This window comes from Fistularia commersonii, chromosome 5 (genome assembly GCF_037954325.1).
Source record: "Fistularia commersonii isolate RoL2024-O1a breed Wild chromosome 5, RoL_Fcom_v1.0, whole genome shotgun sequence".
NCBI classification, from domain to species: domain Eukaryota; kingdom Metazoa; phylum Chordata; class Actinopteri; order Syngnathiformes; family Fistulariidae; genus Fistularia; species Fistularia commersonii.
In genome coordinates this window covers 12,309,371-12,336,821 of record NC_141288.1, presented here as the reverse complement: position 1 = coordinate 12,336,821, position 27,451 = coordinate 12,309,371, and the positions used below count along the sequence as shown (strand labels likewise).

Here is a 27,451-nt window from a genome sequence, read left to right as displayed (position 1 = left end):
CAATTTTGACGTGCAATATTTTTCTTTTTAAAACAATTGATCACAGTTGACTAATCTGAATTATCTGGAGATATGTTTCTACAACATTGGATTGATATTTATATGTGTGTGTGTGGAGGGGAGGGGGTCTCAAGAAGGTAAACTTATTTCAACCTAAGCCCATAAGTGGCTTGTTTATTTCTGTCTCTTATTTGTTGAATGATTCATTAATTAATTGAGATCAGTTTCAGTATTCCTGCTTTAAAATAATCATTGGAGTGTTAATTATTAAAATCATGCCAAATAGGTCATATTAATTATCATTTCTTATTCAGTTGAGCTTATAACCAAAAGTAAACACCATAATATAGACGGAACTGACTTGTGAATCACTTCCTAAAATGATTTATAAAATCTTGGCAAGTAAGCTACAAAAATTATGAAAGAGCATCAATATTGCATGGTTTAGTACACAACCTTGTAAATGAAAGAAGGTAAAGTACATGCTACATCATGAAACCTTAAACTTTGTGACAGAATATCCAGAACCACCAAATTTTGATTCATCGGGCTGACAGTTTTGTTACTTTTGGTGGGGCATCGCGAGATCTCTATGAAAAGAACTTGCTACTGTTCCAAAGTGCCTCTTGAAATCCCCGCACATTATGCTTAGCCTCAACAGTCAAAGGCTGTTACCATGTCAGTAACTGCGGTGAATGTCATTAGCTACAATTATTCCTTCAAACATGTGCGTTAAAGAATCCAAAAACCCCTCAGGTAATTTTTCAACTCTGAGCAACTCCCTCCCTCATCCATGGTTCCCACTGCCTGCATGCTTAAGTGACCTTGGATAAGACACTGATCGCCCAGTTGTTCTCAATAGCTTGGTTAGGACCTTGCATGGCATGGCAGCTCTGTTGCCATTGGCGTGTGTGTGTGTGTGTGTGTGTGTGTGTGTGTGTGTGTGTGTATGGGTGAAAAGTAAAGTCGAGAGTAAAGTGCTTTGGAACCCCTAAGTGATTCAAGCACAAAGTGGTGACCATCTACCATTTACTATATCCAGAAAAAAAAAAGTCAAGATGCTATTTACTCAAGAAATATGTTATTGAGAGACAGAAAAAGAGGAGTAGGAAGAAGAAACTCCTCTTAAAATGTGTTTTGGACAGTTTTTAAATAATTCATACCCATTTCTTTTTCCGTTTTAATTTTCTGACATCAGCAAATTGACAAAAAAAAAGACAACAATGACGTTGGCCGAACATCTGCATCTGCACATTAAACAAGTTGAGAAAATAGGGACAAAGTGACTTCAAGAAAAGCCAACGGTTCTTAGACAACTCTTGATTTTTGCAAAGGACACACTGAGGTTTAAAACAGGGTTACGAGACCACAAGGCCACAGCTTGTGGCAGAATGAGGACCACCATGATAGTGTGGTTGCTGATGTTGCTCCTGCTGCTGCAGATGAAAAATGTTTTGGATATCATGACGGTGAGGAGGGTGATGGAGAACACGGCGGGGAGATTGCTGTGGAGGAAACACACGGCGTGAACGAGAAAATTGATTACAAAAATGAGACAGGGACAGTAGATGATGATGATGATGATGACGATGATGATGATGATGATGATGATGATGATGATGATGAAAATCCAATGCACCCTGCCCGCTGGTGTAGATTTCTCCTTTCTCTTCGGATGTCATTCTAAGGCGGTTGGCGTCCATTGAGTTGCCCCCAAGGGGGAACCTTCATCTCCGCCCCTCCCATTACGCAGCGTTGCCACGGCGACTGCTGGTTTACGCGATGACGTCGGATGTATATGAGCGCAGGCGGCGGGATCTCGCTCTCCCTTTTACCGCCATCAGAGCGGAGTCTTTTTCCTCTCCCGGACCGCTACACTGCGCACCACTGCTTCTCCAGTCCACCCTCCGACTACACTGAGAAGGTAAGAGATGGAGCCCGGTTGCGGCCTCGGAGGCGACGCCCGACACGTTACGCGACGTTTCGGAAGTAAAATCGACATCTTGTCAAGTGAATAAAGCAGCGTCAGTGGTGAACGGCAGATCTCTGCTAATGCTAGTGTAGTCAGACAGTGGCCGCAGCCATTGAGACTCGCTCCTCCATGATGTGAGAACGTTCCACATGATTAAAAAAAAACACCCCACAATCCCGTTTTCACTTGTCCTCTGTTGACTGTTGCAACGGTCGAAACACGTCGACGTTTAACATTCACCGTCATCGTCGGAGGTTTTCGACATTTGTTGACACGTGTCTTGTATATTCGGAGTTGACCTTATTTTTTTGGAGGGTGGTATCCAGGGCGTGGAACTAGTGAACTCCGGCTTCAAGGTACGCGTCACACGGTGCTCGGTCGAACCCGTCTTACGAGATTATTATTAGACATGGGGGTGGGGGTCAAACACTGTACAGAAACGTTTGCAACACTTCCAAACTGGCCCATATTTCCAGGCAGACAGCGCCGTGTCTGCCGGAGCTGGTCCTCCCACTTGCTCAGACCGAGTAGTGCGCATCAAGCTAGCGGAGCAGCAGCTAGCGCAGCGAGCCGGACTCGGCAATGTTGTACAGTGACAATACCGGGCAGGCCGGCTAAAGTTAGCCTCTTAACTGGCTAAGCAGGACAGAAGGGAACAGGTTGACCTTTGGCTGTTCGGTTGACGTTTCGACAGGTCGGATTTTTACTCGTCGTTGAAGAAGTTGAAACATGCGGCTTCCGGAAGCAGGCAGACTCTCCCACCAGAGGCTTTGTCCGTCATTGATGGCTTGCCACCCTGGGCATGCAACACGTGGTCGCGGGGCAGGATTAGAAGAAAGAGCCAGAAAAAGCTCGCGTCAGTCAACTGCACCACTTTTGACCAGTTTCGTGTCAATAGATCTTTTAAGTCAAATGTATAAAATAATGGGTTTAGAACTCACTCTATTTGTCTATCGTTCCGTTTTGTCAGTGCTATTCTCCCACACGGTTTCACCTAGTCATACTCGCATGGCACGGTCAATTACGGATGTTCGGAAAGTAGTGGATATACATTCTTAAACACCAATTTTAACTGACACAATTTCACATGCTATATGTATCTGTAATTCTTCCTATGGACCACATTCAATGAAATATTTGAGCCCTCTTCTGTAGCACAGCTGGTTGGCCTAAGTTGTCTTTCAGTTTGCAGGTCTTCCTTAATTGTCAAGAAAAAGCAGTCATCTCATTTTTGAGTAGATTGGAAAAATGTTCACTAAGCTGGCTAAGAGCTTTTTGAAGTACTTTGCCATCAATAATTTGTTATTTGTAGAGTCTGCAAGATGTCTTGCTATGGGTGTCATCTTACACTCAGTGTTATGGAGGCATATTGAGCATATGTACTTTGCACTATTATTCCATGCTCAGGTGGAACTCATTTAGTTGTTTTCCCTGGCAAATAACAGTTCTCCCCATTCGAAATGTCCTATATAGAAAAGTCAAAATACATACAATCTCAATCTATTCCCTACCTGTTAACATAAATTTGTTCTGGGTTTTTGTTCTGGTGGTAAAGCCCCAGCTCAAACTGTAGTATCCCAATATAGATGAGCTACCGTGCCCTACAATGAGAAGTGCAAAATTTGCACTTTGTGAAATGCACCTTTTTGCACAAGCTGCATTTCAGTGTTTAGGTTTTGTCGATCTGATGTTTGCTTTGGTGAATAGCTTTGATTTTTTGGAGGGGGATTTTCTGTCAGCCAGGGTACAGGAAGTGTAATTCTGGAGGTTTACCTGTTCTCATTGAGAATGATAGTGCTATTTTGAGCTTGTTTATAGGCAACATTCTGAATAAGGTGCTGGTCAGTTTCAATCCACCAAATTATTTAACGAAGGGCAGCAGTAGTGGCGTGTGCAAACTTGTATAGTAAAATCAACAGGAATGTAGATTAATGTTTAGTTGAGACAATTGTGAAAAAGTAATAGTAATGTCTGTGAAATCAAGACTAGAGTGTCAAGTGACTGAATTTTAGAGGACAGTTGAGAATTCCCTGTTCAGTTAAAACGTTCTGCGTTGCATGTTTAGATTATAACTGTTAGATTATCCTGTGTATCATTATAATAGTACTAGGTGAGTACAAATTGAGAAACGCATCTAAAATTGTAATGGGGGGGTCTCAAAGTCTGAAAGGAGAACTTGTGATGTCACAAAGGGGAAGCAGGGAAGCAGACTAACAGGAATCCCCTCACACACGCACACGCACACACACACACACACACACACATACCACTGGGGCAGTGCAAGCTATGATGAGACATGGTGGGAGCAGTCTGTCTGAGGGAAGGGAGTCCCCTTGTGTAAAGGGAAGCTGTGATGTTATAAAGGGGATGCAAACTGTATTATGTCATTGCCTGCAATCAGCTTTTTCCAGAAGACACCCCCTATTTATAAGATTAATCAAGCTTTTCTTCTGGTGACTGTTGTCATGTTCAAGTTCTCCTACCTGTATCTCATCACTTAAAGCCAACTATTACTGTGACTCAAAGCCAATGGAGAGTTTTAGCACTAAGGCTGACAAAGACTGCTTGAGGGTCAAACCTTAATATTTTGAAAGTGACTAAGCAATCATGGAATTAGCTTTACTTAGTAAAAAAACCAAAAAAACCTAAGGTGCTAACATATTATGACAGCCTGAATGTGTTTTTGATCATGGCCAAAAGGAATGGTGCCCTAAACATGGGTATAAAGCTAATATATTGCATCAGTTTATACACCGCCCAACAACAACTGATACATTTTTGGGACTATAAATCAATGCTTTTGGCAATTTAGAAATGTGTCATCACAGTTTGTACAGTAGCACTTACTCTAAATTGATTAGTTCACACCTAGCTTTGCCTACAACTTGTGAAGGAGTTATATGCATTTCTGCAGCTTAACTGATGATGGTGTGGTGGTTGGATAAGGCGGACGACTATTTTGAATACTGCCTTAGTTGGTGAATCATCATTTGTTCAATGTTTAATAAAGCAGCTTGTTGCGAACCTGCGCATATTGATAAAAAATCCACATTAAGTTTCCTCTGTTGATCTCAAGTGAATCTGCTGAATTAGGTATAAGTATTTAGAAAAAATAGTCTTGGTTATTGAGAAACTTTTGAGACTGAGTCGTAAAAGTTTGAGTGCAATTTTTAAAAAAGTTGCCAGCTTAGTATAGTTTAAATTCACTATCATATCACTTAAAATGTGATGCTACTCTAGTTTCTGTATCTGTGAGCAGTGAGAAGAATATACTTTTGGTATGGGGGTGTATGAGGATCTCCTTTTGCTAAGAGAAGCGTATCTAGATTTTCAGTCAGTTAATTTGATTTGCGGCTATGACTGAGGTTAATTAATTGGAAAAAAAAAACAAAATTAATGCTGCGATTTCAATACATTAGGTATTTCATACAAACTGGGTTATCTAACTTACCCAACTTTTTTCCCACTTTATTGTTAGCAAATCACTGTACAAAACTCAAAGAACAATGTAGTTCCTTTTGTTCAACTAGAACTATAGAACCATGATTGTCTGTTGAACATCAGTCATGTAGATGCTGAACATCTTGGGTGTGTGAGGGGCATCGGATGTGGCATAATTTTATGCAACTGGATATCAATTTTCATATGCAAATTAGTAGAAAACAAATATTTTAGCATTTTCAATTGGAGTGAAAGTCTGTCATTCTTTCACTCCGTTCTTTTCTTTAAATCTGGACTGTTTATTTAGGTGGTATCTACTACTCCTATATGAAAATATATCTGTCCATATGTTCATGGTTGTGGGCCTTGGGAGCCAGCTTAGGGTGATGACAAGATGACTGGTGCAAGCGGCAATATTACAGTAGAATAAACTACAGCAAATTACAAGTGGCACAAATGGAAAGATCAATGCACTACACATATCTCATTTAGCCTTATTATAGTGAAAGTCAAGCACAGTTTTAGAGAACCTGCTCAGCTTTACCTGGCAGTCTGATAACTTCCTGTTGGGAGAAGGGAAACACAGCAGTCGTTTTTGTTTCGAGAAATAAGCATTTAGGGGGCTTCTAATTTTAAGATGTTACTACTTTATGGGACCTCTCAATGTATGACTTGCAATGGATTAGACCTATATTAAATGCCACCCCAATAAGTATTAACTGGAGAACAAACTAGTTTTAAGTATGGATGTATTATATAATAAACATTTTGCCCTCTGTGGTTAAAAAAGGATAATTTGCATAAGTTATGGATTGGATTGTATAGATAATGTTTTGCCCTTCCTTTCATAATATGTGATGTAGTTGAACTATCCCACCCTTTAGACCAGGGCTATTATTTTCACCTGGTGGCTTTTCATCTATGACCAAATGATTCGATGCTCAAGAAGGACAAATTACACCGTTGTTTTCCATAATGGCCAAAGTCAACAGAGATTTATCCGTTCTGGTACCTGTATTGACAATCTGTTTCTCCAACGAGCTGCCCTTGTGGTCCTGATCTACTTACAAAGCAAGTTTTCTCTCCTCTCCACAACAGCACACAAGAAGGCTTTACGATTTAATGACAGCCACTGCGGAGATTGTAAGATTTAGACACTGTAAGAACTTCCAGGTTTTGATCTGTTGTCTCAATAGTGCCTTTCACAGAGATTGTCCAAGTAAGGAATAGTGCTCCACCCTAAAGCCTTGTTTCGTTGGGAAAGTCTATTAACAATACAGTAGCGTTTCATGCTTAACTTACACCTTATTGAAGCTGTGAAACATTTAGCCTCAATAATAAATTAGGTACATTTAAGGTACATTTTCCTCCAGAATTAATAGGGTATATCTGATTCTCATTTGGTGCAAAGGTTACAATAGGTTTAGGGCTAACCTACACACACCCAGGCTTTCACACTAAAAACTCAAGACTTGTGGGTCATTTCAATGGCATAGAAGTCATAAGTCTAATATGGGGGTAATAATTAACAATAAACTCAAATACCCAGAATATTCAAAGAATACATTTATCTCTGCAGGAAAACTCCTCACCTGTCTTTGAGTTGACCTCCGCTGCACCTAGGGCCAATGATATATTTTGTATGTTGCTATTGTCAGAATACCTCCTACATTAATTTAAACATGTTTTTTGTCTGACTTTCATTGAACAGTAGATTCCCTAACTGGAAAATATGAAGAAACTTGTGTAAACATTTGAACACACAAGGAATTACAGGAAAATTCGGGGACTTTATTGTTCAGTGATTTCTGGCAAAATGTATTTCGATAGTTTTTTATCGTCAAAAATCTGAAATTTTTATAAAAAAAATGGTATCTGCGCATTAGGATTGGATATTTTCTCATGGTAATGCATAGTTGTAGCATTGTCTCGTAAAAGGTGTGTTAGCGGTAGAGCAATTGTGTCTTGAACCAGACATTTCTGGTTTTATTCCAGGCTCCTCCTAGTGTGTCGAAGTGTTGTTGAGCAAGACACTGAACCCCCAACTGCTCCCCTGGTGCTGGTGGACGGCAGCCAACTGCTCATGGTTCATCCATGATGGGTTAATTGCAGAGTGTGAATTTCCCCCTGGGATCAATAAAGGATAAATTATTATTAAAAGTGACCTGACTATTTTCTGCAAATTCTAGTGACACTTTCAAGGTCTTGTATTTTAAATCAAGAAATTATATAACAGCAGATTACAGTACATGCACAAACATGCTATTACCCATTGTTTGCTTGTCATCGGTAAAAGCGTCTCGGACTGGAAATTTGTACAAATCACAAGTAAAAGTTTCAAAAGGTGAAAACATTCCTTACCTGGAAGTAAGTACTTTGAGGCTCAGTGCTGCTGTTGCACATCATGGTTGTTCAAGAAGTGTGACTGAATCACAATTTTCTTTTATAGTATCATTTTTTTTACATTTCTTGAATGAATATCATTTCAATGACTGAAGTCAAAGCAACCACCAAATTTGAAAAGGCTTAAAACTTGACAAAGACAGATGTTTCTCATTCATTATTCTTTCTTGACAATTATAATGTACATTTGCTACTTTGGCATTTACTTATTTTATTTGTTTATTTATTTTCAAGTGACCAATAAGGTTTTGAGGATCAATGGTAGTTTGATTGGGCACAGAAGATTTGCATTTCCTATTGGACACAGTTGGAAATGAGGTGCCAGAAATTTGAAAATCTCCACGTGCCAAAATGACGATAACCCACAATCATATATGTTTTTTTATGCAACTATTCAACAACCCAATTTACTAATACAGCGTGTGTGAATGTAAACCTTCATTGCAAAACATTACAATCATTACATAACGTTACAATCATGTTATAGCATAAAAATGCCTCTAGCAACCCTGTCCTTCAAGGTGTTAATCAGTTTTGCCAGTAACATATGTATTGGCAGGTTATACTGGTGGCTGGAGAATTTGTACCTTTTATGTGACACAGTTTCCAAAATAATTACACAGCAGTAGGGATTTTGGCCCATTCCTCCATATGGATGTTCTCCAGATCCTTCAGGTTTCAGGGGAGTCTCTGGGCAATGTAGACTTTCAGCTCCCTCAAAAGATTTTTTTATTGAGTTCAGATCTGGAGACTGGCTAGGCGACTCTAGGACCTTGAGATGCTTCTTACGGAGCTACTCCTTAGTTGCCCTCGCTGTGTGTTGTTGTCATGCTGGAAGATTCAGCCGTGACACATCTTCAAGGCTCTTACTGAGGGAAGGAGGTTGTTGGCCAAATTCTTGTGATACATGGCCCCATCCATCCTCCCCTCAATACAGTGCAGTCGTCCTGTCCCCTTTGCTGAAAAGCATCCCCGAAGAATGATGTTTCCACTGCCATCCTTCACAGTTCGGATGGTGTTTTTGGGGTTGTACTCATTATTCTTCGTACTCCAAACACCACAAGTGGGGTTTAGACCAAAAAGCTCAATTTTCGTCTCATCAGACCACTTGACCTTCTTCCATTTCTCCTTTTGATCATCCAGAGGGCCATTGGCAAACTTCAGACATATGCTGGCTTGAGCAGGGGACCTTGCGCGCGCTGCAGGATTTTAATCCATGACTGGCGTAGTGTGTTACCAATGGTTGTCTTTAACTGAGGTCCCAAATCTCTTCTGGTCATTTACCATGTCCAGCCGTGTAGTTCTGGGCTGATCCCTCACGTTCCTCATGATCATTGATGGCCTGCGAGGTAAGATCTTGCATGGTCCCCCGGACCGACAGATAAACAGTCATCTTGAACTTCTTTCATTTTCTCAGAATTGTGCCAAGAGCTGTTGCCTTCTCACCAAGCTTCTTGCCTATTGTCCTGTTGCCCATCCCAGCTTTGTGCAGGTCTACAATTTTATCCCTGATGTCCTTACACAGCTCTCTGGCCTTGACTATTGTGTAGAGGTTGGAGTTTGTTTGTTTGTTTGTTTAGACAAGTGTCTTTTATGCAGGCAACGAGTTCAAACTGGTGCAGTTAATGCAGGTAATGAGTGGAGAACAGGGGGGGCTTCTCAAAGAAGGACTAATAGGTCTTTGAGGGCTGCAATTCTTACTGGTTGGTTGGTGCAATAATATGCAAATTAATTACTTAGAAGTAATTCAATGGGGTTTTCTGGATCGTGTTTTAGATTCAGTCACTCACAGATGAAGAGTACCTATGATTAAAAAATTACAGACCTATGTGCTTTGCAAGCCGGAAAAGCTGAAAAATCCGCAGTAAATCAAATACTTGTTCTCCCCACTGTATGTACTTTATAGTCGTTCTGTAAATTGTGTTACTAGGGACTGTTTCAGGCAGCAGGCAAATATCATTGAATCTACAATCAAACCTTTTGTGATCGAGTGTTCTACAGTCCCTTTTGAAATAACTGATTGGTGTCTTAAAACATTAGTAGTCAATCTCACTGGGTTGCTGTGATAATGGTGTGTACACATGCTAGATATGAAATGTGTAAGACTTGACTATGTCAGGCAGGTTGTATGGTCTGAGTGACTTAATTAGCCCAACAGCTTATAAAAGCAGCCCAGTACAGCATTCAGTGTGTCCATACTGTCCACATGGTCTTCAAATTCTCAGCATTGGTATAGTTGCAAGATTTGGGGTAAATATTTGAATTTCTACAAAAAATGTCAGAATTAAAAGTACCCTTTCCTGTATATTATCTTATAAAAGGCTTATAGGATTTGAATTGACTGTTATTGCTGTGATTTATATTTATGAGCATTGTGCATTTGAAATTAAGATATGCTTGATTATGGTATGATATATGCTGGTCAGTTCAATATTCAATAGAAGACTGATTCTGGCTATTTGACATATCTATTATTCAACCCAACTGTCAGATGTTAACTTTGACTACAGTCACATCTTCTGTACCATGTCCTTTCTATAGTCTCTTCATTAGGTTTAATGTTTAAAGTGGAACAAAAGGTAAAAATGGTATCTGTCTTGTATTTCTAAACTCAGTTTCTCTTTTTCTTTAGAATCACTTGAGACTCAGCTAAGATGGCAGACATTGACAAGTAAGTAATTGTGTCCACTTAATCAAGAATGTAGCCTGTAACACAGTATTGATGATCTGGCCTAAGCACAGTAGACACTCAACGGGATGTAGCGAGAAGTGCTGCATGATGAGTTTGGACCCATAGATGGCAGTGCAGCAGGCTTTCCCTCCAGGGGGGTTTAGACTGTTATTGGCTTAGTTCGCTGTCGTCCAAGATGCCACACCCAGGTTCAGGTTGCATTTTTGTACTGACTCTTAACCATGCCAGACGTATCACAGCAAATGAATGCCTCCCTTCTCATACAGGCACTTTTGGTCATTGATTATTTATTCATTCTTCCCTGTCGTACTGCATACCATCAGTTTGTGATAGCATGCAGATGAAGCTGTTGTAGTGTTCAGTATTCCTGCACTGCATCTTAAAGTCGGGCGTTTTAGTGCTTGGCACAACATCATATATTTAAAACAACTGTTTTTCTAGAACTACCCTGCATTCCATGGTTTAAAAAATTGTATTGATTGGAAATGTGACTCAGCTAAACCCTTCTCTGCCCTTACTGCCTCCTGTATGTTGCATCTCCAGAGTAGAATTAAATCATCAAATATCCACATTTATTTTCTCCATTTTGGCCAGACAAGTATGTCTTTTCCAAGGAGTATAATTTGGCTGTAGTAGCTTGCCGGGTGGCCAAACAAGCTTGTAGCTGCCACTTAGAAGTGTCAGTAGATGGTGGCTACTGTTAGGCCCGTGCAGTGATAAACAGACTAAAGTGTTTGTGTATTGGCTGACCTTCCCTAATGCCATCCACCTCCTCTGTCTCCCTGAGCAGCAAAGACCAAGCTGAGATGGACCCGGCAGATATGGAGGATGTGGAGGAAGTAGAGGAAGAGGAGACGGGAGAAGATGAAAACAGCAAAGGTATACCTTGCTGCTAAAAAGCCGCTGTACAGGTTTTTAGCCCACTGGAATCACAGTTGTTCGAACAAATTTGTCTTCAGCACGGTTTATAGAAGGCAGTCATCCAAGGAGTACAACAACCGTGAACTCACTCTGCCGCTGCTTGGTATTTAAACTGAGTCAAATTATTTGCATGACATGGTTTTGAACTGTTAGAGCTGAAACACAGTAATCTGTTTTTATTTTAGGCTCTTGATGCTGTTTATTTGATGTTCTTCATTAAAAATTGAGACTGTTTCCTTTACTAGGCCAACTTTTGCTTATTTTGGATAGATATAGGTGAAAGTATAGCTTTGTCAAATTTTAGCACATGTGAATAGTTTTTAAAGGCAGACTTAATGAAAGGCTGGTTGTGGCTGCCTGTGAGTGATATGTTCGAGCAACCACTCTGAGGAAACGCCCTACATAAGGTCTTGATGCTGATGGAGGATAAGTGATACAAAGTAATACAATTAAATTTGGCCAATGTTAACATGTAGTGCAAAGTCATTAACCTTTAATTCATAAAGCTAACTCATCAAAAATTAACAAATCACGGCTTGTGCCACTTTTTCTCTTTCTTCCCATGTAAAATCTATTATTAAATGGTAAAGGACATTTTAAAATCCGACCCTGTAAAATTAGAACAGGGGTTATGGTAAGACTGATATTTTGCATATTGACTTTCTTTATATGTTCACCTGCCACTTTAATATTTGACATCTGCAATTTATCTTTTCAAGCATCCTGTATTTGAACATTCAGCAAATGACTTTATATGACCTAGTCAGTCATAGATGAATTTCTTTGACTAGAAGCTGGGTTTTGGACTGTTGATCTGTGCTTGATGGTAACACATTACAAGCAAAATGCCTAGGACAGACTTCAAGTGACTTTCACCATCTTTAATCTTCCCTTCTGCCAGCACTGATGTGTCTAAGCTTTGATAGGTGCAAGCAATGTGTTGGCCACTCTAATTGTACCATCTGTCACCTGTCTGGTTGCACAAAGGGAATGCTTTATAATTGGCTACATTGAAAATATGAACCCTAGTAATGACTTTACCTCATCTGTTCCCCACACACATTCATAAATACTGGAAAATCCCTGTCTATTCCATAGTGCCTGGCTGCTCTCACCCATTCCGTGTAACTTGTTACTTTGATCCCAAAAGATCAGTCCATAATCACATAATACAAGTGAGTGGTTAGAGGTCAGTCTGTTTCTCTGTGTGCCATAATAACAAAAAAATACTGCATATTTTATAAAAGGTATGACACCAGTCTTTCTTGAATGCTTGCTACATCAGTGTTTATGGGTTGTCAAAAGCCAGCTGTGCAGTCTGTTGATCTAGTCTTGCATATACTGCTGCAAACAGGCCCTTTATGTCTTTTTGTATTTGGATCTAGGTCCTAGCATTCAAATAGACACATCAGATTCTTATCTGTCCCAATTCTGCACAGGTGTGTAATCCTAACTTTCACATTTTTGCAGACTGTTGACTTGTGTCTTATCACTTCACAAAAAAAACCCAAACTGCACCTGCAAATGAATAAATGAATGGAGGCATTGTTGTGGTGCTGTAATGAAAGGTTATTTAGTTTAGCAATTTATTTGAAAGTGACATGACAGACAAGCTTGGCAAATGTACTTTCGTTATACAGATTGAAAGTGACATTGAACTAAAATAACTGTAAATCATGCTATTAAGAAGCCTTTTTTCTTAAACATGATTGCTGTGTTGTAAATGTGTAAGGCCATCTTCCTGTTTTGGGGGAGGTTAGACTACCTTGATCCCATACACACCTTTATATACTTAGAGAAGACATGAATCTAATTTCTAACTTGAGGTTTGCATGAGCGGAGTATTCGCATCCTTCTCTTGACCTGATCAGTCTGCTTATCTTTATCTCATGGGCTGTGTATTATCGTGTCCACAGCTCGTCAGCTGACTGTGCAGATGATGCAGAATCCACAGATCCTGGCTGCGCTACAGGAGAGGCTTGATGGCCTGAACGGTTCACCGTCAGGATACATAGAAAGGTGAAATCTTATACATTGTCTTAAAAAGCATGCCCTCTAAATTCTTTTCAGGATGGAAACCCCAAAGATTGTCTTTCACAGTGACTCTGTAAAAAGATAATATTTGACACAATTATTTATCAGTCAAGAGTATACATGTGATATGTCATAACAAAGCAGTGCAGTGTCTTTGCGCACACTGCTGTCTCTTATCGATGCAAAATAAGAAGTGCTGCTCTCGTTGTTTCCATCCTTAACCTAGTAATTGTAATTGAAACAGACGTGCACTTTCTGTGTTTGGTTTCTGGTAGTCTTACAGTGCGCTAAGATGGAATTTGAGCACAAATGTCAAACAACGGTCAGAAAAGTCAACTAAATGTAGCCCTGAATAGTGTCATAATGTTTCCAAGGAGACCCCCTGCTGTAGGATGCTCTGACTGCGATTATGGATTAATTTATCCTGTGTTAGGTATCAGCGGTAAAAAGGCATCCTTGGGAGCAAACAATGCATAATGCTATAGCATCTGTTTGGTGAGTGGTCATTAAGTTGAATTAAATCGACCCATGGTCAATTCATTCAGTTGAGGAGTCTTAACCCAGTTTGATGTTTGGGATTTTTTCCCTATTGAGTATTTGTTTGAAAAGTAGCTTGACAACTGCAGTTCAAGATAAGTGTACCGTGACTTATGGACAAGTGCTCAATTAATCTGTCATTCTATGAAAGAATTCAGCTGGTGAAATGTGCAGACATGTTTGAGTTAGGGGGTCTGCAGTCCTCATCGTTTGTGTTCGTTGAATTTCATGGTGTCTTTCTGTTAATCTAAACTTCGTTTTGGTGCTTCTTTGCCCTCAGATGTAGAGGCAAATGGCATGAGTAAAGTTGTTGTTTATGCGAAAGATCCACTTCCTTTCAACAACTAATGGTTTTGTCCTAATGACACAAAAATCATGTGCACTATACATACCCGTTACTCAATATGGAGAGTCAAAACATTTCCAACTGCTTATTTGCACTCGTGAAAAATTGCCTGTCAACAAATTATATCATCCTGTTATTGCATTTTTTCTCCAGATGTTACAATATCATTCATAAAAAAGAACCTGAAAGAATGATGTAGAAAGTTACAAAATATACATTTGGATATTTCTCTTCAAAAGAGATTTAGTCACTTCTAGGTAATTGATTTTTTCACGTTTGGATTTACTAAAATGGTCTTACAACCATTGTTCATTCAATCAACATGTCTCAGTCGCAGATATTAAGGCGTTGACCTTAGGAGCCCAAATAACAATTGCAGCATTTTTTTGCTTTAAATTTTGGAATATTGATGTGGAGCCCATTGTTTTTAGATGCTGTTGCAACATTCTTTGTTGCGGGGTTGTGACGGCAAGCAGCTTTTTCATCAGCTTGTCAAGTGTAAGGCAGTTATCACTCCACCCACCAAACATCCTCAAAGCAGTCAGTGCCAGATGTGTATTCCCCTGTCAGGACAATGCAGGACTTTAATTTACCATCCAGCAGAGGGTTGACAAGCCTCCCTACAGTTCTCATTTCCTGCCCCCTGCACTTCTTAAAATCACTGCTCAATAATCAGCTAATGGATGACCAAGTAGGCTTCGGTGATAAAACAATATTTTATCGGTGGAAGACATTCATAAGTGGCAACTGGAAACAGTTCCCTGAATGCAAATTGCCATTCAAACACACAACACTTTTGGTTGCAATAAACCACCATATAAGCATGCCTCATATCGTGTCACCTTTTGAAATATTAGTGCTTTTCGTGACTGATAATGGTGGTTTAATGGCTGTGCAGTGTTAAGCACAGTAGAAAAATTGTGATTTTTAGTTATCTTTCTGGCCGATGCTGGATTTCTGCTGTCAAGAACTGAAGGGAAAATATCCAACCAAAAACAAAATGTGACCAAAATTACTTCTTTCATCACTTGCTCTACCTCCCATTTCAGGATATATATAGTGTTGTAAGTCACCACAGGCTATACCTCATTTTCATTTTATTTTGTTCACCTTTAAAAAATTGTTATGCTAGTTGAAGTTTTATAAGGCCGTCGATTAAAAATGATCACTTTTGGTATTTATATAAGGATTTTACTGAAAGGTAGTGTGCTTTTAAGAGCTGCCTCTTAGCCTACAAAATCCTGTTAAGCTTAAGGATTGAAAGATTCAGCACCATTGAGTATGGAGACTTAGTCTCATCTGAGATCTTTATTTTCATGTCTTCTTAAAGAGAGACCAAAAATTTGAGTTTCGCTGTCATTTATAGGTGGTTCTGTGTTTTTTTTTTGTTTTGTTTTTTTTTATTAATTTTCGTATTATTTTTTCCCCGGTCTTAAAATATGGAAATTGCAGTACACACACACACACACACACACACACATTCAGAGTTGCCTTTAAAATGAATATGCCATAATTTTGCCTAATTTTCTTGACATTTGTTATCCCACAGTTTACCAAAGGTTGTGAAGAGGCGTGTTAATGCCCTGAAGAACCTGCAGGTTAAATGCGGTCATATTGAGGCAAAGTTCTACGAAGAAGTACATGAACTGGAGAGAAAGTACGCCGCCCTCTACCAGCCTCTCTTCGACAAAGTATGTCGTAGACCTCTGATTTATTTCTACAGCTCTGTTTTTTCCCTGCACTTTGACTTTAGTAAATGGAAGCTACATAATGATTCTCCATAATACTGCTTGAGAAGTTCCTGCGTTTGCTGATCGATATTTGATCTGTTGAACACTTGAGGCTCCATTTTTGTGGCCTTTGTCTACCTTTTTTTTTTTTTGTGTAATTTCACATTGTTACAGACCTCTTCAAAGAACACTTCCCATCATAAAGAGGATGCTACTGATTTCTAATATAACTAGACTTAAATATATACATGACATTCACAAATGTTTTAAGGCAACTGTCTTTTCAGCTTTGAATCTGTTACTACACAGCTTATACTATGTATATGTTCTGTGCTCCTTTAGGCTTCAAATTATTGAATAGTTTCAATAAGTTTCAATATTTTGATAAGGCCGTGTTGTCTGGTTGTAGTGGTTAAATTGTTAGACTATGTTTGCACTCATGACTCAGCAGGATTAAAATGTCCAGTCTAGTAGATTGCGGGATCAAAACATCACCAGATCCATATCCCTGCCTCACCCAGCATGTTAACATTTCCCTTGAATCCTGATGAGCCCTGGTGTCTAAAAACAAAAAAGGCAACCCTCACGGTTTCAAGGTTACTGACGTTGCGTTAGAACTTTTTTTTTTTTTTTTGGATGACACTGAGGGTAGGGTAATTTGGATTGAACAGGCTGTCCTTTTACTGCCAGTCCCAACCCACAAAAATACTTACTTTTTGTTGTATCATTTATACTGTAAACACCTGATCATAGGAAATGTGCACTGCTGGGACGCCAGAGGTCCAAACTAACAATTTATTTCCCTGTCTACAGAGAAGTGACATAGTGAAAGCAGCTTATGAGCCCACAGATGAGGAATGTGAATGGAAGGCAGATGAAGAGGAAGAGCTGACAGTAAGTAAGCAGGTACAGGTGACGTATACACCTGCATGTCACACCTAACTAAAAACACATCCCGTCTTAAATGCATGTAGCCTTGTCTTCTTAACCACAAGGAAATGGCCAGTCCTTTCCGTAACTGAACCACTGCATGCAGCTAATATTAAAACCAAGATGTTGGACATTTTTATCATGATTGGATTTTCTGTTTGCTCTGAAAGTCATGCTTGATGAAGTTAGCTGTGATCTTAAGCAGCTTATCTGTATCTCTGCTGGGAATATAGTGCTTCAGTGCCCACCCCCCCCCCCCCCCCATATTTTTGCGTCTACCCCTCATTTTTGCTTGAATCTTTGGATTTTGTATGAGGGACCCTTTTTTTTTTCTTGGCATGTGAAATGTTGAGCGAGCTTCATTTTGAAAAGAATATCTCTCCTTGCTCAGGATGAAATGAAAGAGAAAGCCAAATTAGAAGAAGAAAAGAAGGATGAGGAGAAAGAGGACCCTAAAGGCATCCCTGAGTTCTGGTTAACAGTTTTCAAGAATGTGGACCTGCTCAGTGACATGCTGCAGGTACATTCATTCAGACCAATGCTGGAGGGGCTTCAAGAAATAGGTCACAGACTTCTGTGATCTCAGTGGCTTAAAAAACAGACTTTGCTGCCATCTATTGGTATATTGGTGACAAACCACAGAATCCTGTGCTATACCTTGTTTCATGCTATACCTTGGTTCTATGTCATTGTTTTTTTTCCCCCATTCACAGGAGCATGATGAACCTATCCTTAAACATTTACAAGATATCAAAGTGAAATTTTCAGATCCAGGACAGCCCATGGTGAGTTACTTCGACACAAAGCTCCTCTCTTCTCCTTTTTAATCATTCTGTCCAGTAATAGCAGTTTGATCTTCCGCAGAGCTTCACGTTAGAGTTCCACTTCGAGCCCAACGACTTCTTCACAAACACAGTCTTGACAAAAACCTATAAGATGAAATCAGAGCCAGATGAGAGTGACCCCTTTTCCTTTGATGGACCAGAGATCATGTGTTGCACGGGGTGAGTACAGCTAAGTGCCATTGAAACTAGGAAACTGATATCTTAAAATAAATTCAAGTGTTTGCATGACTATCTTAAATGTGAATGATAGGGACCTAAGCTTCTCGGTTCAGTTTAATTAATGTCTGTTTTTTTTCCAACTAAGAGTGTCAATTCTTTTCGACCCTTACCTTTATTTTGGGCCCGGTGGTTATTGCGGCTACAGCCTGTCCATTTTAATCAGCAGTGCCACATTTTATGAGGGCAGCAAACAAAACCTCAGCAGCAGATCAGTACAACATGACAAGTGTTGACGGCTTGAAAAAGTTCCTCTGCTTCAGCTGAGGCTACTTCCTGGACCATACTCAAATATTTACAAATGATCCAGGACACTCCTGAATGTCTGCATTTGTAGAGAAGTTAATTTGATAAATTTGATTTCTTTGCTTCTTGTTGTGAAGTTGAGTGAGGGTAATCACGTCCCGTATGGAAATGTTACACCATGCAGGTGCCTCTAATGGTGAGAACTACTGTTGAAAGAATTACCAGCATAGATTAGATAATGCTTGAGAAAAGACTTGACATTGAATATAATTTAAAATGGTATTTAATATAACCGACGTTTCTTATTTTAGCCCTATATTTTCTGATTGATGGATGATAATACCAGCCACCTTTCCATTTCAATTCATTATAAACCGAAAGTACATTTCAACTTCTAATATATGTCCAACATTACCTTTATTGCTGTCCAACTACAGTTGTGCAATTGACTGGACAAAGGGCAAGAATGTCACGTTGAAAACAATCAAAAAGAAACAGAAGCACAAGGGTCGTGGCACAGTCAGGACGGTCACCAAAACAGTTCCCAATGACTCCTTCTTCAATTTCTTCACCCCACCAGAGGGTATGGACCCGTGCCCATGATAGTAGGAATAAATGGTGTCAAACAAATGTTTGCCAGTTTGTTTGCTGTCTTGAAATGTGTTTACTCAGATCTTCTCTGCTCTATTTACAGTCCCTGAAAATGGAGATTTGGTAAGTTTTTAAAAAATGTCCTTTCCATCCACATGGAAAAATGTCTGACTTGTTTTTTCATTTTATAATTTTATGATCCACTACAATCAATGGATACAGTAATTTAAACCACTTTGGAAGAAAAAAATGCTCATAAATGAGTGTTCACTCAGACTAATGTTGGCAAAACAAAGAGGAACTCAAGGTCATCTCATAATAACTAAAGTTATTTCATGAAATGCCATGAGTTGAACATCCCAAGTGGATTATAGCAAGTTCTTCATGCTGTCATGGTAAGTGTGACTGAATTTTGCATGTGCAAGTTCTAAGAGGTTTCTGTCTTCAGGACGATGACTCTGAGGCAATTCTGGCCGCTGACTTTGAAATCGGTCACTTCATCAGAGAGCGTATTGTACCTCGGGCCGTGCTCTACTTCACAGGAGAGGCCATTGAGGATGACGATGACGACGTGAGTGCAAGCATCTCAACTTTTTAATCTCAATACTTCAAAGATGAGCCAAGATGGGACAGTGTGATTGGAATGTGCCCAGTACCAATCAGTCCCACAGCATCTACCAAGCGTTAGTTATCAGCAACAATTTGCATTTGTCCTGCTCTTTTGACAGCAGAGGTCTCATTAGAATCCCCCATCCCATCACCACCACCTCACACTTGTCATTAACCAGGCACCAGTAATCAGTGTCCCCTGCTTGCTTTAGTACTCATTTGTTCTAAACACTAATCCCCTCCCCAGCTGAGAATCGACCTTGCAATATTTCATCGTTTTTTTGATAATCCATCAGTTGATTTAATTACAGCACTGTGGATTTGAAGAGACTGTTCTACTTCAAAAATTAAGGGGGAAAAACAAACTTTCCCAAACTAGCGACTAGCTTCTCAGACACTATCCAGCGAGAGAGCATTATTTAGCCTACTACTGTTGAACAGTATACAGCTCAGAGCCCAACACATTTGTTTATTGGTAGTTTTATTATTAGCTGAGTTTTAAAGCTTGGCCCGACTTTCACTGCTTACAATTGCCTTTTTCTTCAAATTCATTCATTAATATACTGTAATTGCCAGACTATTGAGTGCACCTGAATATAAGCCGCACCAGCTAAAAATAACTCACTAAATTGTACATATATAGGCTGCACTTGTCTATAGGTTGCAGTTGTCAGCATTGTAACATGAGCGATTTACACAGGAAGATGTTACACTTTTGTTAAACTTGATGTTAATTTTTTAATTAAATACATACTGGTAACATCCACAAATGGGTACTGGAAATGCTTTTTCCTGAATAGTACCTGTAACACGGCTAATGAAAAATATTAATAAATAACACAAGGGAAAGTATGCATCCATCCATTTTCTATCCCCGCTTTGTCCTGCTCCAGCTGATTGCTATCCTGTCTTCCTCCTGTGCACTTAAAGCGTTCAGTTCTTCAATGGCAAAATTTAACAGCATCGGAATTTCACGGTAATTTCATTGGTCTGAAGTTACAAGGCTAAATCTTTTGGCGGCATGAAGCCTCGTTAGCCCTCCAAAAAATCCATAAATTAGCCGCATCATTGCTTTAAGCTACAGTGTTCAAAGTGTGTGAAAAGGTACCAGTATATAGTTCAGAAATTGGGGTACTTGGTCTTTAAATTGCTCTTAATTTTGAATCTGAAAGCTGCAAGAAGAAAAAACTGACTCAAAATATCCAAATTTCTTTCCCACTGTAGTTCGATTACTGCTCATCTACCTGTATCAATAGATTAATATCCTCAAGAAGGACCATCTCTGCTTAAAGGATGAGCTCAGCATTTTTTGCTGTTGTGGTATCGGTACAATACAGTGGGCAGACACCCTGTGGCACAATCATAAAAGCTAACTAACAAAGTTTGGACGTCGTGTGTCCTCAATGGCAGATGCACCAGAGAACTGCGTGTAGTATCCAAGTGAACTGCATGGAATAGCAGTCAGTAGCAGATGGTGTGAACTGACCTTTTTTCCTCCCATTAATATTGTGTGTGTGTGTGTTTGTGTTTTTCAGTATGATGAAGAGGGAGAAGAGGCGGATGATGAGGTAATGCCCCGTCTCCTGACAATGTAAATATTGCCGAGGCGTAACTGCCAAGTGTTGAATTGTAACATGAGCTCTGTTGTATGTTCAGGAAGGTGAAGAGGAGGCTGATGAAGAAAATGACCCAGACTATGATCCCAAGGTGAGCAGTTCTCTACTCATGTGCACTTATCCCCCAACTCTGAGAAACCACTCAGTCAGCATTTTTTAGCTTTTGCACTTGATTCTTAACAAGCTGTTGAGGTTTAGTCTGAGGAACTTAAACACATCATGAAATGTTAAGTGCACATAATACCTTTCTGGGGGTCTTGAGTTCCATGTAGTTAAGAGCAGTTTTGGCCAATTCAACATACAGAATACATACTGTCAAATACAATTCATTGTACACCAGCTTTTGGTTTGCTTCAGCTTTTTTTTTTTTTTTTTGTAACTTATTTTGACTTGACCAGATTAAAGCAAAACTTTTCTTTTTCCTCTTCATTGTCTTTGACTTGTAACTGAACTTTCATTTTGCAAATTATAATAGCCCAAACCTAAACTGAATGTCGTTGTCACTTTTAACTGATCGTGGGCTCAATGACCACAGTTCAAAATTCTGCACGTCTACATGTACTGCACAACAGTACAGTCATGTCTAAAAGTAGGGAGAACACAATTCTTCCTCATTCCTTTTGGACAGTATGACTTCTTTTGCTTCCCAAATAAAGATTTATTTCGACTCCAAATAACTAAATAATTAAAACACAAATTAGATTACCATAATTTCCAGACTATTGAGAGTGCACCTCAATATAAGCCACACTGGCAAGTTGATGGCTATCATTGGCTTCCTCCTTCAAACTAAAATCGTCAAAGTTGTCTTCGGTGTCTGAGTTGAACAGACTCAGAATTTCCTGGTCCTTTCATCAGTCCAATATGACAAGGATAAATGCTTTAGCGGCGTGAAGCATGTTAGCCCCCCCACACACACAAAAAATCCATATAATAGCCGCATCGTTGTTTAAATGAAAAAAGTTGCGGCTTATCGTTCAGAAATTACGAAAGAACTACTGGTAACAAAAACCTTTATAATCTCTTAGGCAATTTGAATTTTTTTTTTTTGTTTTCTTTTGCCATCCTGTAATTTGGACAGTTTTTTATGTTAAACTTTAATTTGATTTAACCGTTAGTCTCAGCTGAGTTAGTCATGACTTTTAAGTTGTACTCAAACTTTTATAAGCCCTTCCCTCTGTGAATATGTTTTAGGATGACCCTAAAATGTGAAAAGATTCAAGGTTTTCGGTAGGATTTGTTTCAGGACTTCTAAGAATTTGGAAAATCTGTTTTTCTAGCATTTCATTTCTTCTAATGGGTTTTGGGTTCACTGGTGTCAATAAACACCCAGATATAGTCAATCATCAAAGAATGAGATAAATTGGCATTTAGACTGTAAAATTCGGTACAAAGAGGAGCGACCAAAATGTATTCAGTGTTGCATCCCAGTGTGGATGCTGGAGGTGTGACAAGAGGCTGACAGTTTATTTATTAATGATGCCACATAGCTTTTCTATCTTCACAAGCATTTCAAATGAGGGAAATCCTCAAACTTCACATGTGCATGAATTAAATATGCATGTATGATTTGCCCTATCCCGTCCTGCCTAAACTGAGTGATCAGTCTTGCAATCTATCATCGCAGCTCAATGTGCACGCACAGTCACATGACGATATGATCAACTAACACCGGCTTTCCCCTTGCCTCTTAGCTAAAGTTATGAAAGCAATCCATTTTGTTGAATGAAAGCAGTCTCTTGAGTAAATTACAAGTAAAAACTGCTGTTTTTGCACCTTCAATCCAGTGACTCTTGATTTCAGATTGCAATTATTTTCTTATTTTGCCAGTGTTGGTTCACATCGTTAGATGCTGCTACATGTGCTTTTTTTTTACAAGTATTTTATTTTTGGGGGGAACATTCCTGCAGTGTGGTGCTCATTAGAACAGTGACTGTGCAGCAACGTGAAAGCCATTATGCATTCACAGTTCTGTATTTCCACGGCACAACTACGATAAATACCTCTATTCTGACTCCTGTCATCTGAGGTCCCATTCATATTCCTGATTCCATGTCCTTCCACACTGACACAAGCCTGGGTGTGAGCCAGTTATTATTCTGCAGGTGGTGTAAATAGATCCCAAGCCTGCTTATGGGGATGGAGTTACAGACATCTGTCTTTGGCAGGATTTTTTTTTTTCTGATTAACGTGTCTGGATGCCAAGCTTTCTTTAGCTTGCCAAGCTTGTATGCCACTTTGTCTTCAGGTTCCACCCTTAGGTTCTTGAGCTAATGTTACCACAAGTCCAACAACTGTTTCTCTCTTACTACACCATTTCCTTCACCAGCGATCACTCATCTCAGAACATCACTAATTTCACTTACTGTATGCTGCTCGGTATCTATAATTAAATCAGTTCAGTTAACTTTTAGTTGGTTTGGAAAAATTTAGGATCAAAGTTTAGTTGGACACAAATCATGCAGTGGATCTGACCCATAGCCTTGTAAACCCTAAGCACATACATGTAAATATCCCTTGCAAATTGCACATGAATTATAATTTAGAGCAACTGTTGGCACCAGTCCACACCTCCAGTGTGCTACACAATCACCGGGTTAGGTCTTAAGTTAAATAATGTTGCTTGAGTTTACTTTTTTTTTTTATTGTAAGTTTTAAATGTGACACACAAACTAGCATGACCTCTGCTGCTGCTTTGCTGAACAAAAATGTCTTTGACATTCTATATTCTGCTAGTTTTTGCTTTTATTATTTTTTTTTCCTCCAATTCATTAATGTTTCATCTCCAGTCACTTTTGGCATATTTTGTCAGCTACTCTTTAAATTTTTCCTCACTAGGTTTAAGTGGTGACAGTAGAAAAATAACCCTATCCTGGTAGGTACAGCTTGTGATTTGTCAGCTTACTACCATCACATTTCTGCCCTCCCCCTGCCCTTTCACCTCTGGTTTTGGCTTTCCTTTATTTCCCCGCTGTCCTACATCAGCTTCTGCACCCCATACGTGAGCACACCCCTCCTGCTGCTGTGCTGCACAATTATTACTTGTCTAACACACTGGTTTGTTTGTTGGTGTTTTTGTTTTTTTTACTTTAACCCATAGTGAACTCCGCATTTGCTCATGTATCATTCTGTATGTTGAACTTAGTCCAGCCCTGTCTCTCTCCTCCCCCTTCTTTGTCCACCAGTAGTTTGCCAGGATGAGGATTTGTTCCGCCATAAATGTCGTGTTCTGTGCCTTGTTTATGTATGTTTCAATACCCATTTAAAACATTGATTCAGTCATCCCTAATTTGTCTTGTTCTTTTCAGCTGCCTTTGTTCCATGTAGACCTGCTTTTTTACATAACCTAATGGCCTCATGCTTTATTTTGAAAAGACAACTAATTGTTGGCATATTATCAATAAGGCTCAATTGTTGATTTTTTTTTTTTTTTATAGCTGTTTATTTCATTATTTGCAATAAGAATCTGTTTATGTCCAAAATATACATCGCAGCAGATATACACTAATCTGTCAAACATCTAGCCTTTTATCATGTTGAAGCATGTGTTACCTCATGTTTTTTTAATCAGACATGTATCTCAGTGAAGCATTAAATCACTTCACTTGAAAAGAAGAAAAAAAAAGCAAAAAAGTCTTGAGTTGAAAAGCATCTGAATGGAATAGAAGCAGAAATGAGCTCAGTCTCTGAGTGGCAAAATGCAGCCCAAACAGCTGCAGTCTGCCGTTGTCGTCTAAATTCCGCTGGATGGATCCCAACTATGATTGAGTGTTATTTACATTTCTGTGCACTATTCCGCCCTTATCTACTTTCTTTGATTTGGCAATTGATTTTAAACTCTATAACTTGGGGTTCACTTCAGTGATCATTTGTTCTCCTGCACTAATTGCTTCAAGGCCTTCCTCCAAATGCTCTTAGGGCATGGACCAGAGTATAACTGATTCAATCAAATATGACAATTTTTCTTGTTAGTATTCTCTATAAGGGCGGGAGTTGGGGCAAAAACATATTTTAGGTAATATAGGAATTGGCGCCGAAAGTGTTTTGTTCGAGATTATTGAATAGACTAATCCAGGATAGGGATGCCACTGTATCCAACTGTGGCTACAGCTTCCATGTCTTGACAGAAATTTTTACACAAGCAGAGTAAAGTATTTACATCACCGTGAAGTCTACACGGAATAAATGGCTGCATTCAGCCCTGGAGCTCAGGGCGAGATGTGGAATTTAACTGGGTTCATGAGACTGTTAGAAAATCACCCTCCACAAACATCACCAGTCACATGTACTTATGAAATTTATGCAAAAACTGAACAGGATTCATTGGGATGTGTCTGAAATCAACCAGAAATCTCATCTTCATCAGACACATTCCTGTCAACTGTATTATCCTGCTCCAAGGTCCAGACATGAACACTTAAAAATTAGCTCTCCTTATTAAACTTTTGAGTTTTTTGAGGTGGTTTGGTTGTCTCTCCACTGTTGGTTTGACTTGCAGTGGTGGGTGGGTGTCTTTGCAGTTTTATGTAACGTACACCATCCCTGTGATTTACTTGCAGAAGGATGCAGCCCCCCCAGCTGAGTGCAAGCAGCAGTGAAGCCTGGCCTGGCTGCCTTGAGGATCAACTGCACTGTTAACAGCTTCTTACTTTTAAAGATGGGAAAAAAAAAATATAAAAAAAAAATAGTTACTTACCGCCTTATAATGTTTTGTATTTTTCTTGGTAGAGAATTTGAAAACAACAAAAAAAAAAAGTTTCAAGATTTTTGTTACAAAAACCCATGGTAATATACTGGGAGCATTGCTCAATATACATAGTATTTTACTAGACCTGTTTTTCCCTTCTCTGTACAATAGATAGAATACTGGAAAAAAAAATCTCCCTCAAAAAGCATGATCTTGTTTCTTCACTGCTAAACTAGTTTGGGTTCTTGTGAAGTCTTTTGTTGTATTTGCTCTTAGACAACAGCTGTGGTTTAGACTGCATCGCGGCATGATGACTTTATAATCCCTCCTTCCTCCTGTTAAAACTCCAAGTTGGTCAGTTGTGGTTGTTAGAGATGATTCTTTTTTTTGTTTGTTTTCCTCTTTTTAATCCTTTGCAGGGCCTTTAGCACTTGTTAAAACTGTAGCATTTCCATCTCTGCTGATGAGAGGAGAAATGGGTGACCTGCAGCCAGGTGTCTATTTCATTTGTATCTTATCTTGGTGAGCGCGGGACCAGGCATTGTTGTCACTTCCTGCGCTCAACTATTTTCCCCACTCTCAATACATTCCAGTAAGCAGACTGGCTGGCACCATCGGTGAATCTGTCAAACTGGACCAACTCCTCAACACACTGATCAACGGAGGTGTTTGTACTTCACACGGGTGGCTCACGATTGTCTGGTAAGAAAGGTTCCGGAGAACTCCCTCGGAAGGGTTTCGCTTGGTGGCCACCTTGTGCTTCAGGCTCCTCGCAGGCTGCCAGTTGCGTGGCTGTTGTCTTTTCTATAGCACTTTGTACCTCGTGTGTTGTGTACCAGTCGCGTCCTGTCATCGTTAAGCTGAGTATTTCTCGTGAGCAGCACTTTGTTTGAGGGGCCCCCTGCCAGAGCAGAAGGAGGCAGGTTGCTGTACCCTCGCTCTGTGGAGAGTTCAACTTGTGCTATCTGGTTTTCAAGTGCATTACCTTTATTATTAGGCAAGGTGCAAATGGCAGAGGCTTCACAGGGGCAGGATTAAGGTGGTTAGCCAGGTGGACATTGGGGGGGACGGACGGACCAGATTTTGTAGTTGGTTATCATTGGTGTCCTACTCAAAAAGCATTTACCCCCCTCCCCCATTCCCGCTCATCACTTACCTCTTGTGTTACCTATTGTGAATGACCAGGTGACCTCAGCCCAGCCCCCTGAGCTCTCGTTCATGTTTATCACTGTGAAAGACGAGAGGGAAAGAGTGACAAGGCTATAATGTGGCCAATGACCTACCGCCCTCCTCCCTACCCACCCCACCCTCTTTGTACCCAGAATGTCTCAAAAGCGTCATGTCAGAGCAATACTTAAAAAATGTCAGGAGGGGAAACAGCGTAGCTGGTCTCCTTCCTAGTCCGTTCATGCCTTTTTCTAAAGTGTTGGTTGTGTCGGGCATCATGTCCACAGTGAAGAACAAGGGTACTTCTCACACATCAGGTAGTCGCAATGGTCATTGGAAAAGGACATGGCCGCTTTTCTTGTAGGGTCCCTCTGAGCAGCTGTTGTCAAGGCAAAATGCTATGTTACAAAAATCCTAGTGTACTCAATAACTATATGTGTATGGTCATGAATAAATTGGTTAAACATG

General features: G+C 39.7%; 1 protein-coding gene across 4 annotated transcripts; it reads left to right on the top strand.

Moving 5' to 3' along the window:
- Positions 1 to 1,779: 1,779 nt before the first annotated feature.
- On the top strand, positions 1,780 to 27,451 carry nap1l1 (nucleosome assembly protein 1-like 1). 4 transcript variants are annotated; one of them, XM_086146851.1, is made up of 16 exons: positions 1,780 to 1,924; positions 10,449 to 10,487; positions 11,299 to 11,387; positions 13,346 to 13,448; positions 15,896 to 16,037; positions 16,890 to 16,970; positions 17,398 to 17,526; positions 17,720 to 17,791; positions 17,871 to 18,010; positions 18,751 to 18,896; positions 19,008 to 19,027; positions 19,353 to 19,475; positions 21,049 to 21,081; positions 21,170 to 21,220; positions 23,968 to 24,004; positions 25,689 to 27,451. In XM_086146851.1, exons 2-15 carry the CDS (start codon positions 10,471 to 10,473, stop codon positions 23,971 to 23,973), a joined length of 1,152 nt encoding a protein of 383 aa, XP_086002977.1. In that variant the 5' UTR covers positions 1,780 to 1,924; positions 10,449 to 10,470; the 3' UTR covers positions 23,974 to 24,004; positions 25,689 to 27,451. The 4 variants fall into 4 exon arrangements, with proteins under 4 accessions (XP_086002977.1, XP_086002975.1, XP_086002976.1 ...); XM_086146850.1 differs by having other exon boundaries at positions 1,782 to 1,924; positions 16,890 to 16,982; XM_086146849.1 differs by lacking the exon at positions 23,968 to 24,004.

What these genes read in the sequence shown, in the direction of transcription:
- nap1l1 (XM_086146848.1), top strand. An exon ending in CCGTCAGGATACATAGAAAG is followed by an intron (nt 13,449 to 15,895) that starts GTGAAATCTTAT and finishes GTTATCCCACAG; the next exon opens with TTTACCAAAGGTTGTGAAGA. An exon ending in TTGAGGATGACGATGACGAC is followed by an intron (nt 19,476 to 21,048) that starts GTGAGTGCAAGC and finishes TGTGTTTTTCAG; the next exon opens with TATGATGAAGAGGGAGAAGA.